This window comes from Siniperca chuatsi, linkage group LG2 (assembly GCF_020085105.1).
Source record: "Siniperca chuatsi isolate FFG_IHB_CAS linkage group LG2, ASM2008510v1, whole genome shotgun sequence".
Lineage (NCBI taxonomy): Eukaryota > Metazoa > Chordata > Actinopteri > Centrarchiformes > Sinipercidae > Siniperca > Siniperca chuatsi.
The window spans coordinates 5,859,254-5,874,145 of NC_058043.1; the positions used below are offsets into that span (position 1 = coordinate 5,859,254).

The window sequence follows — 14,892 nt, forward strand, 5'->3', positions numbered from 1 at the left end:
ATGAACATCAACACAACATGTTAGCAATTCAGCGTGTACTCTGTGGTGTTTAAAAGTTAAGGATTTGAAGTTTAAGTCATTTCCATTTGTGGGATAGGCTCTGCTGCCTTGGTTAGCCTTGCTCTTTGAAACCAAGAGTCCCAGCTAGCTACAAACTAGCATCTTCATTTCAGTGGGAAAAGTTAAGATTTCAAAGTTAACCAAGAGAAACTGCCAACAAGTGTAGGAGCTGGTTTTCACAAGGTGGCCGCTGGTGAACACAAATAACCAACTATAACTGAAGAGTCTGCATCCAAAGTGAAATCTTGTATGGCTCATTGATGTTTTTAATAGTTTTTGGACAACAGTGGAGTTCTGTGGCCCAGAGGAAGAAGATATATCAGGCTTTGGATACACAGACAATACTTGTCAACAAATCACATGAAAAGACCAAAACCAACTGAATTTCTTTACAATAAGAAAAATATCAGACTTATCTTTTAAAATATCTGACAACACAATATTAATGGCTTCAGAAAACTCCTCAGTTTTAGAGACTCTGGTTCAGTAAGTCGCTGTAAAGATATGGTGTGATGAGCTTCGCTCATCTTTCTTGTAGAACTTTGGAAATAAACTTTTCAATTTAAAGCACACAGACTTGGTATATTTCCATCATGACTTAACAGGCCAAGAAAACACTTGATGAACACACAATATGAACACCTGTGTAAATTACACCACATTTCCACGACAGAGTGGGTGTCTTGGTAACAGGAGAGAAATATATGTGACGAGGTGTCTAACAGTGGGACGAAGGCTGGTTGAGGTTTGCAGGGCGGGACGAGGTGACCACATGCAGAAAGTTGGAGGTACAACATATAGATACTGTAGATTGATTAAAGCTTATTGAGTAAGGGGGGAAACGCCTCTGGTGAACAGTACAGACTGACTGTCACATTCAGGCAGGTTTGATATATTGCAGCTGTTTTAACACCTTTAGTCAAAAGAATAAAACATTTTAGAGCTGACTGATGACTGATTAATCATTTCAGTCATTTTTAAATCAAACTGTCAAACATTCTCTGGTTCCAGCTTCTCCAATGTTAGGATTTGCAGTTTTTCTGTGTTTTATATCATTGTAAACTTAATATCTTTGGATTTTAAACAGTTGATCGGACCAAATAAGCAAATTAAACATGTCACCTTAGGCTGTGCGAAATGTTGATGGGCATTTTTCACTATTTTAAACAAATAATCGTGAAAATAATTGGCAGATTAATTGCTAATGAAAAGAGCTAGACTGATAAATCCTGATATATCGGCCTCAAAAATCCCGTATTGACCGGGCTATATTAATTGTGTGTTGTGCTGAGCTTTACACAGTGCTTTTTAATATTTATTTAAGTGAAAGTTGACAGAAAATAGCTGAAAATGTACTCTACTGTTCTTCTTCACACTCAAGCGGTCTGCTACCAGCTGACCACAGTGATTTATGGCTGGGGGCCTGGCTCTAGGGCTCTACCTCAGCAAGTACTGATGGAGGGGAACGTGGCTGGTATTACTAACTTAAGGAAAAAGACGGCCCGTACAGCTTTACGAAAGAAAAATCAACCATTAATCATTAATGTTCTTTTGAATGGTTATAAAGGAGTCCGGAGTCATATGGAGACTACAGGCTAAAAACAAGACTTTTCAGCTGCAAGTATTACCAAAAATTTAACAATCTACTAAATTGTTAGTCAAATACGTACTGAGAGACAAACACAATGTATCAGAAGAGTCAAGGACACAAAGCAACAGATTCATATTATAAATACAAACAGACATAACACATTAAAAGAGGACACTGATAAGGCAGAAAATATACCATAAATACACAGTCAGGCAAACACTTATTACTCTACATGCGAACACACACAAATGTACAAAGTTTTATGGAGTGAAATCCATATTTTATGGGATGAAACCAGAGCTGGATTAGACATATGAGGTTCAATCTGAGACATTTGGAGTGGATGAAACCAGAGACATAAAAGGATGAATCAAAGGCAAAGGGTATGAGCTGATGGAAAACATGAGGAATAAAGCGGTAAAACGGAGGGAGATAATGTGAGATGGAGTCAGATTTAAACTGATGGAAGACAAACGGTTACAACACGGTTAAAACACAGGACGGTACTCGGGTCGGGAGGAATGTAATAGTTGTAGTTTTTTCTCACAGTGGTCATATCCCTGCGGCTAACGCGGCGGCTCAGCGCGGGGTGGTGGCCATGGCCAGCAGCGTAACTGTAGCGACCACGGCTGCCCTGACGACCGGGGCGAGAGGGGGAGTTCCCTTCGCTGAGGGACCGCCCGGCTTCATCACAGCCAATCAGCAGATAGGGGGAGGAGCAGCGCTACACACAGGAGAGGGTTAGAGCGGTGTGTGTAGTCCTTGTCACGGTGAAAAGCTCTTATTTTGTAGATCCTCAAAGCCAACAGTGTCATTTTAAAGTGGAGGTGTCGGGTGCTGAGAGCTGGCAGAAGAGCCAGATAGTGTGTGGGGTTGTGGGAGTGTTGCATTTGAGTGAAATGTACCTTTAAAATATTAAACATGTTTGAAAAGAATTTGCATTTTAGTGGAATTTAAATGTATAAAAGCATAAATATATTGAGTTTGGCCGAAGTATAATTAATGTACAATACATGGTCAAAAGTATGCGGACACCTGAACATTTCACCCATATGTGATAACTGAAAATGTGATATCAAAACCATGGGCATTAATCTGCTGTTCTAACTCTTCTGGTTTCAGGCTTTTCCACCACATTTTGAAACCTGGCTGCAGGGATTTGCTCCCATTCAGCCACAAGAGCATTAGTGAGGTCGGACACTGATGTTGGGAGATAAGGTCTGGATCGCAGTCTGCGTTCTAGTTCGCCCCAAAGGTGTTGGATGGGGTTGAGGTCAGGGCTCTGTACAGGCCAGGCAAGTTCTTCCACACCAAACTGGAAAACCATTTCTTTCTGGAGCTGGCTTTGTGCACGGGGACAATGTCATGTTCAAACAAGAAAGGAATTTCCTCAAACTGTTGCCATGGAGTTCGAAGTGCACTATTCTCCAAACTATTACTCTATGCTGTAGTTTTAAGATTTACATTCATGGGAACTAAAAGCACCCAACCAGGAAAAACAGCCTCAGACCAAAAGGTACACTAAAGTATGTGGTGTCCACATACTTTTGGCCATATAGTGTATATCAAATGTATGCTTACTGTTGAAACAACCAGTGAACATGTTATCTAATTTTATGAAACAGATAAAGTGACAAGTATTATCAGAAAGGTTAAAGGTCATCTAAAGAATTCAGCTATTTTTGAGGACAAAATCATTTTAAAATACTGACAGATTTTATCTGAGCAAAAAGTTAATAAACTGTGTTTGTGTGTGTGTGTGTGTGTGTGTGTGTGATGTACCTGGATGTGTACTCCATCGACAGCACAGCTGATGGAGTCCAAGGAGGGAACGTGTCTCACTGATCCAGACTGGTAGTTACTACAAAAACACACAAACCCTACGTTTAAGGATCAACAGCACAACAGACAGGTGATCTGTGTAATGGTAAGAATAAACGTACTGCATGATTGTATAACATACACAGGACTCTCTGATATATATGTCTCTTTTGTATACCAGGCACATAACTGTTTGACATCAATACTTGCTCTGTGTAAGATTGTTTGGACTGCGTGATGAGAACAGTTCATTGATAATGATGATACGGAACTACAAAACATGCTACGACTGTTGTGTCCAGACTTCAGGGACACTCGTCTCCCCGGGCTGAGGAGCCCGACCCTGAAGACTGGATAAATAACTGACGCTCCTTTCCCTCTGTACTCATTCAGAGCAGATTATACTGCTGTATGTTTTGCTGCTGTGAGTCCGTCTGCAGACGTTTGAAGTAAACCTACAGAAAGACAAGTGGTTTCCTTGAGTGTTTCTTTATCCCGCAGAATTACCACATCTGCTAAACAAATAAAAATTTAACTGGAATGTCAAAATCAAATAATAAAGAAGAACCTGTCAAAGAAGATAGGTTGTAAACCCTTTAATATACAGTGCAGCTCTGTTCCCACTGTACATAAAAGACACTACAAGTATTCTAAATTGTTTCCGTCCCACGTTTAGGGCATTTACAGTTGGACGTTTTGGTAGCAACACCTTGTGTTGTGAAACAAACATGTTTTTCTACAAAGCCTTTTTTTCCATTTAACAAAAGAAGCCAAGCTTTATGTCTTTTGTCGATTTTATCATTTACAATATTTACATTTCAACCTTGCATCTCTCTCTACATATATTTTCTTTTTCTTCATGTGCATCAGTGTGCTATTGTTTTACGGTTTACATTTGTGCAGTCTTATTATCAGCCTGTCAGTCTCCTGTGAAGCTCTTTGATTTGCACTAACCTGTATGAAAGGTGCTATACAAATAAAGTTTGATTTGATACGGTGTAGTTGTTTATTAACATGGAAACAGAGCGGCAAAACAAGAAGAAAGCAGCAGTACAGACTGACACTTTTAGAAAGTGCAGTATGTAGTAAACCAGTAACAGCTATGGTGTGTGTGTGTGTGTGTGTGTGTGTGTGTGTGTGTGTGTGTGTGTGTGTTACCTGCTGATGCTGCTCTTCCTGGACAGGGTGTTACTGGGAGAAGCTGGAGGTGTCTGATAGGTGTAGTTGAAATCAGAACAGTTCAGGTCCAAAATCACCTGAGAAACAAAAACAACAAAACACACACAACTCTGGTAACTTTAATCTTTAAAACAGCTCATAAATATATATAGTTTATAGTTATTTTTGAAAAACACTCAGTAATTTCCTAAAACAGCTGGCAAGTTTTTAGCAAACGTCACTCAAACAGGAGAAAATCGCGTATTTGTTGGAGACTATTTTCAGCGGTGGATTAATATACATTTGGTGCTCCAGTGGGTATTCCCCGCAGCAGGACAGTGTATGTGGCATTGAGTCATAATAAACTACAGTGTGTGTGTTCATGGTAACAAAGGAACATGTCACCAGTGAGACTCAACAGTGGAGCTCTATGGCGCAGAGGAATAAGATATATTTAGATACACAGATAATACTTGCTGGTGGGATGAATCCATTGCTGGTTTTGGTCTTTTCATGACATTTGTTGAAAATAAGAAAAATACAGAACATCACCTGCCATAACCTTGTTGTTCTTAGCAGTAGTGGAGCTAAAATTGTATGATTTGGCCTGAGGGTGGCGCTAGAAGAAATGTCAGAGGTCACCAAAAGCATGAGGAAGGGAGGAAGAGGAGGGTACCTGCTCGCTGGCTGGTGGGAGTTTATTGGGCTCAGCTGTCAGGTTGGTCAGATCTTCCAGAATGGTCTGCAGGTGGGTCACCTCACCCAGCATGTTGATCTCATGGTCCTACACACACACACACACACACACACACATATACATTAATCATTAAGTGTGGTTATTCTAGGTTAATCTTTAAAGGCTGCCACAGTCCAGTACTGGTGGATTTGAATCATCGCACACACACACACTGACCAGTACAGGCTTCAGCATGCTGACGAAGCTGCAGTAGCGTGCTCGTTCTTCTATCAGCGCTCTGCACACGGCTCGCTTCTCCGTCTCCTCCAGGACGGCGTAACGCACGTTGACATCCTGCAGCGCGCTGTCCAGCTGGCCCTGAGCCTCTCCCTTCCCTACAGAAACACACACACACACACACACACACAGGAGGAACTGATGAAGATCCAGGTAGGAACTAAACTGCTTAGTAAAATCACCTGTTCCGGTTCAGACTGTACATCAGTCCCTGTGACAACAAGGACAGGTAGTCACCAAGATCTCCAACTGCCTCATCTTATTCTTTCTTGTAAAATCTGAATCTTACTTTATTTATTTTTTTGTTGATAAACAATTTGCTTAGATTTTTAACATTTACATCTGTTGTTTTATTCCGGTGATTGACAGTAAATCTTGCTGAACTTTACTACGCTGGAAAGTTTTTTTATGAGCACCAAAGCGCAAACCAACAAACAGAATAAGAGGATTGGTCAAGACTACAAAAAATCTGTTATAAATAACAAATAAGGGCCACTAGATATAAAAGAAGGAGACAATACGTCCATTACTTAAAAAAAAAATTTTGTTTTGAATATTACCTAGGTAAAAATTGCATAAAAAAGGAAAATCTGGACTAAATACCATTTTCTATCAGTGGAAGCAAAGTTTCCTCATTTTTTTATTTATTTTGAAATTGGTGAAAATGTTGAACATGATGGGAGAAATTGTTTCCACAATTAGATGATGAAACAGGTACATTTGTCTACTTTGTAGAAATGTGACATTCATGCCAGTTTCACAGATGGTAGGAAATACAATACAGTATAATTGTCTGTTGGTCAGATGAGCAGAAAACATAAATCAAACCTTTGAGCACAGTTAAGTGTGCAGTGTCTTTGGCCTCACTGCAAACAAACTGCAACTGGATTTTTGTTTTTCAACCAAACTTAGCAAATAATTGACATACCCTTTAAAAATAAATAAAAAATTCAAATTAAAGCCCTGACACCATGTTAATTGTAAATCTCAGTGAGATTGAATGACAGTGATAACAGAGTTACATCAGAAACACTCAGCAGAGGAGCAAACGACACACTCTATCAGGCTGTGATACCCTGATCCCACCAGCAGGGGGCAGCACAACACTACACAGCAGATGTAATGGCAGCAGGGGACTACACGCACACATGCCCACACACACACACACTCGTGTCCCAGGTGCAGACCATTAAGGTTTGACTGATGCTGTGGTGTCACACACTCTGCTGAGCTGCTATACATACCTTTACAATCTGAATGAGTTTGTGTCAAACACTCTCCTAGGTGACCTACTCTGACTAACCTGTGTATTTGCTGTCTGACGTGAATCATAGTGCGCACGCACACACTATGATGAGTGTCAGCTGTTTGTCACACACATGCTGCCTGACCTTATCCTCCTCTGCTCGAGTCTGACCACCAGTTTGAGTTTAAATGTCTGATCATTAGAAAATATACATACAACACATACTTCTACAAAATCTGTCTGAGAATGTAGGATTTCTGTATTTAGATTAATTGACTGATCACCTGATCTACTGATTTAATGACACATCTATTGCATATTTATAGCTCATAATTTCATGCCAGTAAAGCATCTGAGAAACAGAGAAATAGTGACATGTAGAGAGGGAAAGAATCTGAATTGAGATAGAGAGACACAGACAGTGATGGAGCTCTCTCTCCGATGTGATTTACTACATTGTTTACTGGACTCCACCACCGGCGTGTGATCCAGACCAGCCTCATCGTATGAAGCCCAGTTCACCACTCCAAAAACCTCCAGTCTTTCTTAGACAGAAACCACTTTTACAAAGCCAACCAGAGGACGGTTCTGGAGCCGTCTCACTTGTAGATGGAATCAGAATCAGAAATACTTTATTGATCCCCAAAGACATTTTGTGGCTCTTTTGTCACAGATTTAATAGAAATCTCATCACTCCGGCTGGTTACAAACATAAACAGGCCAGTTACAAGTTCAGCTGTCACACCTTTTCAGTGTTTGGACCAAAACCCCTTGTAACGGCAAAGTTGATCTCCAGGAATATTTTAAGACATGTAAAATACTCTCTTACTAACTCGCTGAATTCTTTAAATTACATCTAATCGTTCTCCCTTATTGAAAATTTCAGAATCTATGAATATGCCTGCATCTATGAATATTTTTCATTTCAAAAGTGTAACTGATGGACCCAAGATGTCTTCTACTTCACTGAAAAGCCCATTATCAGTGTATGTGCCACTGGAGGCTACAAGTTTCTTAAGGTGAGCACAGAGAAACTTTCCCTCTTCAACACATGAAAGTGAAAAAAGTCTTCTAGTGTCAAACTCATTCTGTACAGAGAAGCTCAAAACATCCAAGTCAAGTAACAATAAGCAAAAGTGAGCAAAAAGTGAGTGGAGGGGGACTTTAAATTTAAAATCTGACCATTCTGACGCAAAGATTATGACAATAATTCAACGTTTTTCCTTCAGAATCTGATTGACTTGTTGAAGTAAAAATCCCTCTGAAACAGCATTTGGAGCAGAATGATCAGAGGATCCATGATATGATAACCCTAACCCCATGTTGTGAAAATATAAGACATGACTTGACATACAGGAAACATGCCAAACTTATTGCAATTACAATAATATATAGATGATAAACTGATTTTATATATATATATATATATATATATATATATATATATATATATATATATATATATATATATATATATATTTTATATATATATATATATATATATATATTTTTCAATAATGTGTCCCCCAAACTTTGTATCATATGAGATCATGTTTGAGTCTGTTCATCTGACTACTGCAGATCATCTAAACCGTCAGCACAGTGAAACGTCACTCAGAGCAAACTGTTCTACTACAAGGTTCAATACGTATTTATAACAATGATATTTGGCATCTGTATGTTGATACAATACTGTCACACAAGATGTCAATGGGAATGTTAATTTTGCAGGTTTTTGGTCATAAACTAAAGTATTGGACAAACTGAAAATGTGACCGGATGATGGTGCTAGAGAAAAAGTTAAAGGATCGTCAAAGTCATTAGGATTCATCCTCCATGGATGTCTGTACAAACTTTCATGGCATTCCATCCAATAGTTGAGATATTTCAGTCTGTGGTGAACAGACCAACTGACAGAACGACACTGCCACCCATAGAGCCACACCGCTAACATTGATAATAAAATACATCACATTTGTCTGGAAAGCAAATATGTCTCATTTAATCTTATTAGAAAAGTAAAACTGAAGAATTTGAATACCAGCACAAAACAATCAGCTCTAGTATTTGACGCTGAATTAATCAGACTCTTACCTAATGGCAGGAATCGTGTTTTGGAACCATGTGGAGAGACACTGACAGAGCTGAACTGTAACTGTGTGGTAGAGTGTTGATCTGGCCTGAGCCTGGTGGGTTCAGACCTGCAGGTATAGACGACAAACAAGAGCTCTGACCTGCAGACCACCCAGCTGTGGAAACACACTCCCTGCGCGCAGAGCTCCAGCAACACGGAGGAGTTTCAGTACAACTCACAGTGCTGCCGCCTCCGTCATGGCTTCATTTTCAGGGTTTCATTTACTAATTTTATAAGGTCCTTGTGCTTCCATTTTATGCTACTTTATACTTCCAGAAAACATTGTACTTTTTACTCTGCTACATGTATTTGACAGCTATAGTTACATTTCAGATTAAGATTTTACATACAAAACCCAAGACCTCTTTGTAAAATGTGATGCATTGTTAAATAACTACACAAAGGTGTGTGTGTGTGTGTATTAATATTAATTAAAATTAGCTCCCTTGATCAGCTACAATATTAAAATACTGCCATGATGTGTCAGTAATAATCATCAAATAATATAATACTGATGGGGGGCCATTTTGTTGCATAATGAGTGCTTTTACTTTTTGAATGCAGGACTTTTACTTGTACGGGAGTATTTTTAAATTGCAGTACTGCTACTTTTACTTCAGTAAAGAATCTGAATACTTCCTCCACCACTGTTTCCCTCTGGCACATGAATACACTGATTGTTTTGGTTGAAAAATTAGAACCATGCTGATCACCAGCAAAATCTCAGGAAATGATCTCTGGGCGTATCTGTTCACATGACTTCAGTTGAATTGTTCTTTATCAAATTTTGAGATATTTTTCTAGCAATATGGTACAAACAAAACCTCTCTCCAACTTCAACAGAGAGAAAGAGGCAGAAAAGCAGAGACACAGACAGTAAATCCTCTGGAAAACAGTGAGAAGCAGTTTCCAAAGCCAAACACACACTGCAGACTTTGTGTCCTAAAGCTCAACCTAAACACGACCTGTTCACTCAGGTGTGTGTAGGAGCATGGAGAGGACAGACGATAATTTCCACGATGTTAACAGAAGCTCAGTGTCGGCGTGCTGTTAGTCTGTTTGACGTCTGGCCTCTGTGGAAACACACGGACAGGCTGCGTGTTGTCAGACTGTGTTTCTACAAGGCGCTGGCTCGCCACCCACAAAAACACAAAGAGCTGAACTCAGAAGCTCCATTCTGCACAGAGGGCAGCTCATTCACTCTGTTAAAAAGGTGAAACACAGTTCAGACCAAGCTTATTCTCACCAGCTGGGAAATGTAACACCTCATGTTTGTTTCCAAACAGTTTAGGAGTTACCTTAATTATCACTCTCTGACTTGGACAAAGAGATCATGTGATTATAACATTCAATGGCAATCTTGTATTTTTCTAAAAGCTCTGTTGTGTCTGACATGGCAGTAAATATTACAGGAGTAACTTAATCCTAATTTAATTCTGTTTAAGTCAGACACACGTAACCCAACAATTATTATGAGAGGAATCTCTTCCCATCGCTGTTGCTCTGCACTACACTTCCCAGAGATCAATCAAACAGTGTGAGCAGGACTGTGACGTCTTCCGTCTTGTGTTTTCTGTTGATGAAGTGTCTTCACATGCAACTTTGTCATGTTTCCGTTCAACCCAGGCGTCCCGCTGCTCATGCTAATTACACAGGTCTCCCTCTTTTGTTTATTCCAACTGAGAACTTACTAGTAATGTGTGTGTATTCAAAGCCTGATGTATCTCTGTGCCACAGAGCTCCATTGTTGTCCAAAAACTATTATACTAACACATCAATGAGCCACAGTGCACTGGGTGACATGTTCCTTCATTACCATGAACACACACTGTAGTTTATTATGAGTCAGTCTCACATACACCGTGTACTGCTGCTGGAAATACTCACTAGAGCACCAAATGTGTATTAATCCGCTGCTGAAAATAGTCCCAACAAATGCACTATTATCTCCAGTTTGAGAAACATTAAACTACAGTGACCAGCTGTTTTAGGAAAGCATTTTTTTAAAACATGAAACTATATGTTTGTGAGCTATTTTTAAAGATTTACATCTTCACAGCTGAGAAGTCAGAAAGCATTTATTAATAAGAACAAAAATAGAGAATATTGCCAAACACTGAATGTCTAGAAATGTTTGACTACAAATAAAGAAGTTTTAATACACAAAATATATGCTAACAGAGAGGAGAGGAACATTTTTATTGATTAAATTTTTTTTTTTTAAAGATTACTTTAATAGTTATTTAAGAACAGAGCGACTGCATTTGGACTGAAGAGTGAAACCAACAGTTACAACCCTTCAGTATCTTGAGAGCCTCATTAGTTGCACCTTCTTTAGCCATAAACCAGTCTGTTAGCATTCCTCACTCACACAGGTACTGCTAGCCTCAGGCTGGGCTAAATGAGGAATTACCAACAGTGATAACAAGCTGCTCAGAGAGATTATGCTGAGAGATTATGTGTGGGTTGGTGGGTATTTCTGTCTAAAGCATGTACAGATGCTTTAACCCTCACCCTGTTTATGTTGTGTTCATATACACAACTACAAAGGTTAGACTAAGTTATCTGATCTGGTCTAATTGTTTTGCATAATTCAATTATTCAATGCAGTTTTAACAATTATTCTTTAATTATGACATACTGAATACCTATGTTTGTCTGAATTCATTCTAATTACACACTTTGAACATAATTAGATTTTCTTAAAAGGTATAAATATGTTAAATATATACATAAATAAATGTATTATTGCTAACAGAAATAACAGACACCTGGGTTTGAGGGAGTTTTAGTCTGTGATGATCTAAATGTTTGTCCACACACTGACAGGAATACAGACCTGGGAGATAATAATTCTTGGTTGATTTTGACCATATTAAAAATACTAATTACACAAAATGTGGCTTTTTGCAGCTTCAAATAGAAAATATGATATTAAAATCTAAGGATGTGCCGTATCATATTTTCATGCTACGATTATTGTGGCCAAAAATATAATGGTAAATGGCATTATCATGATAATCACCAAACTTTTGTGCTAAAATATAGTAAAATTACTTCACATCATGATTGCGCTGGATTTTATTCACTGAACAGTGATCTGTATATTGCAACTTTGTTGGACTAAGAACTAAAACAACATAAACAAAAGCAGGTTGATTGGACTGGAAATTACTTTAAATGAAATAGCTTGCTGTAATTGTCGCCTTCCTTTTTTAGTATAACATTCCCTCTTTGTTTGTTTGTTGGTTTCCCTGGACAGTGTCTTCCTGTTGAGCTGCGGTGGAGAGATAGTAAAACCGGGAATGTTGTACTAAAAAGACTGAAACTTTGGAAAATATCCACTTTATCTGTCTTGCTCAGACTGCTGAGGCCTCATGTTAGCTTCTGATAAGCCTTTGAATACATTTTTGCACAAAATAAGAACTGTGGATTTTGTCCCCCATCACTTATATTGAAAGCACATTAGGAAGGGAATCTCTTAAAGGCCAGTGTGAACAGAAGAATGATTACAGCAAGCATAACCTGTTTCAATGTACATATGGGCACCTGACTATGGTTTTAAGACAGGCATGACACATTGGGAACCTATCCTTTCTAAAATTCTATGCACTCATTCACATTTTCAAAATTCGTACATTTTTCGTAATGAAATTCGGTTTATGATCTGACGTACATGTCTATAAGACTTTCTGCAGTGCAAAGACTTTGTAGTAAATGTTACCTGCTGGGTGTTTTAAAAAGGCACTGTGGGCTTTGCTGCGTTCACCTTGCGCTCTGCAACAGCAATAATCACGGTATTGACAGTGATAGATTTTGGCTCGGGTCCAGGGTTGGGTCTTGGATACTGGGAATCAAGCGGACCTGTTAAAACCTCTACCCCTAATTACTATCTCCCACTCTAATTCTGTCTATAAAGTTGGTGAATATCTTACTCCTGGACGTTCATTAGTCATCTTAATGAAGTTACAGATGACAGTAAACTGTTAGTAATGACACATAACTGCTGCTACAGTGATATTTATTCCTGCAATATACAATATGTTTTTAATCATGATGACTAATTTTCCCAAATAGCAGAGCTCTCACTGCAGCAGTCTAAATGTAAGCTGCTGTTTTTCAAAGGCTTATTCATCCAACAGTCTAGACCATCTGCATTACACACTGATGATGTCATCATGGCAGACAGGTGGCTAGGTAGTTTAGTTCAGGTGATAAATGGGTTTCTGTTGAGCTCTCTGAAGCAGGTTGAGACATGCAAAAACTGCCTGGAGATTCAAATGAGAACATTTGACACACTTCACCTCCTTTAACCTCACAGCTCTTCCACTTCTCCCCTCCTTTAACTTCTATCTGTCCTTTTGCCTCCTCCTGCAAAATACTCCTTCGCTCCTCCCCTTCAGCTTCATCCTTTTAACTTCTCTCTTCTTCCTCTTCTCTCCCCATTCTTTACCTTCTTCTACACTTTTTCCTCTTCCCTCTTTCAAACTTTCTTCTCGTCTTTCGTCTGCCTTTCTGCTTTCTCTCTCTCTCACTCAACATCTTTGTCCTTTAACTTCTCTCCTATTTTAACATTGCTCCTCCCACAAGTTCTATCACTCAACTTCTCCTCCCTCCTCTTGTCCTTGTTCAACATCCTCAACCCTTTTTCCTCTATTGTCTGCATTCCTCTCATTCTTCTCTTCCTCTTCTATCTGTTTCTTCATCTCCATTTGAGCCATGTGACATCATCTCTTTCCTCCATCATCCCCCCGTTCTTTAATGCAACCACTTGAGAAAAAGATAATTACATAATCCAACCATCTCTCCTTCCATCTTTAACCTCCTGTTCTTTCTTTTCCTTTGCTTGGAGTTGGGAATTCCCTCTTTTTGTCTCTATCATTATATACATTTCCTTTTCTCTTTCTTCTCTATACAAAACATCTCTCCTCCTCTCTTCCTCTCACTCAATCTTTCTCCTCCTATCTTTCTAACCACAGTAACCGCTGTGGAGTCATGGAGAGGATGACTTCAACCCCTCCCTCCATCCTCTTCTTGTCCTCCTCCTCTTCTCTGTACAGCCACATGGAGGACAAGGTCAGCAGCCATCTTTGATCTTTTCATCCTTCTATCCTCTTTTTCATGGATATTTTATACTTGAGTTCTTTATAAGCCTAAAACTAAGACCTGAACTCCGCCTGCATCTTTAAGACCGAACCCTGCAAACCTTGACTGGTGCTGCCACAATTTAGGACCTGAACACAACTCGGGAGCCGGTGCTACATTTTTGTTATTCTTCCTTCAAAGACAAAGTGATATGCTTGTTTTGGACCAAGTGAAAGGGTTTCTCAAAAATGAAAAAAAAAATAACCGCACAAAACAGTATCGATTATTAGCTAATAAATCATTCCTCTTAGGTTACATGTTTTAGTGGCAGATTGCAGCCAACTACGAGCATGCGACACTATAGCATCTCATAAATACCTGTGTCACTACAGAGGACGTGCCTGTTTTCTTTCATCAGATGTCAGAATGGTATTGCAATCTGCAATTTATCCGATTTCTTAAAGAGTAACTCAACACTAGAGCAACCTTTTTTGAGTTAGTAAATAATATGTACTGTAACTTTATTACAAATCAATTCATTTGGGCCCCAGTTTATAGTGTTCGTTGCAGTAATAGCTCTTTTCCTTTTTCCAGAGAAAACCAAGTACACATTCTGCACAACGGATTAAGTTATAGCGGGGTATAAATATACTACAACATATAGAACGTGTAAACCTATATACAACACCAGCACAATGGTGAGAGGAATAATATTTCTGCTAAGGAGAACATGTCACAATGAGCTGGAAAAGAAACATATTTCATTTCTGATTATTGTATTGAATATTTTTTGTTAAAACTTCCTATTTGTAAAATTTGCATGC

General features: G+C 38.9%; 1 protein-coding gene across 4 annotated transcripts in view; it reads right to left on the reverse strand.

Annotated features, from left to right (window-relative positions):
* Positions 1 to 14,892, reverse strand: part of mtss1 (MTSS I-BAR domain containing 1) — a 63,417-nt gene that overhangs the window by 8,293 nt on the left and 40,232 nt on the right. For 2 of the 4 annotated variants that reach the window (XM_044210032.1, XM_044210040.1), the window contains exons 7-11: positions 5,544 to 5,701; positions 5,307 to 5,414; positions 4,631 to 4,728; positions 3,434 to 3,512; positions 2,199 to 2,375 (exon numbers count right to left, since the gene is read on the reverse strand). In XM_044210032.1, the coding sequence (XP_044065967.1) occupies positions 2,199 to 2,375; positions 3,434 to 3,512; positions 4,631 to 4,728; positions 5,307 to 5,414; positions 5,544 to 5,701 (620 nt within the window). The remainder of the gene's footprint in view (positions 1 to 2,198; positions 2,376 to 3,433; positions 3,513 to 4,630; positions 4,729 to 5,306; positions 5,415 to 5,543; positions 5,702 to 14,892) is intronic. The other 2 variants (XM_044210047.1, XM_044210054.1) reach the window with 1 other exon arrangement.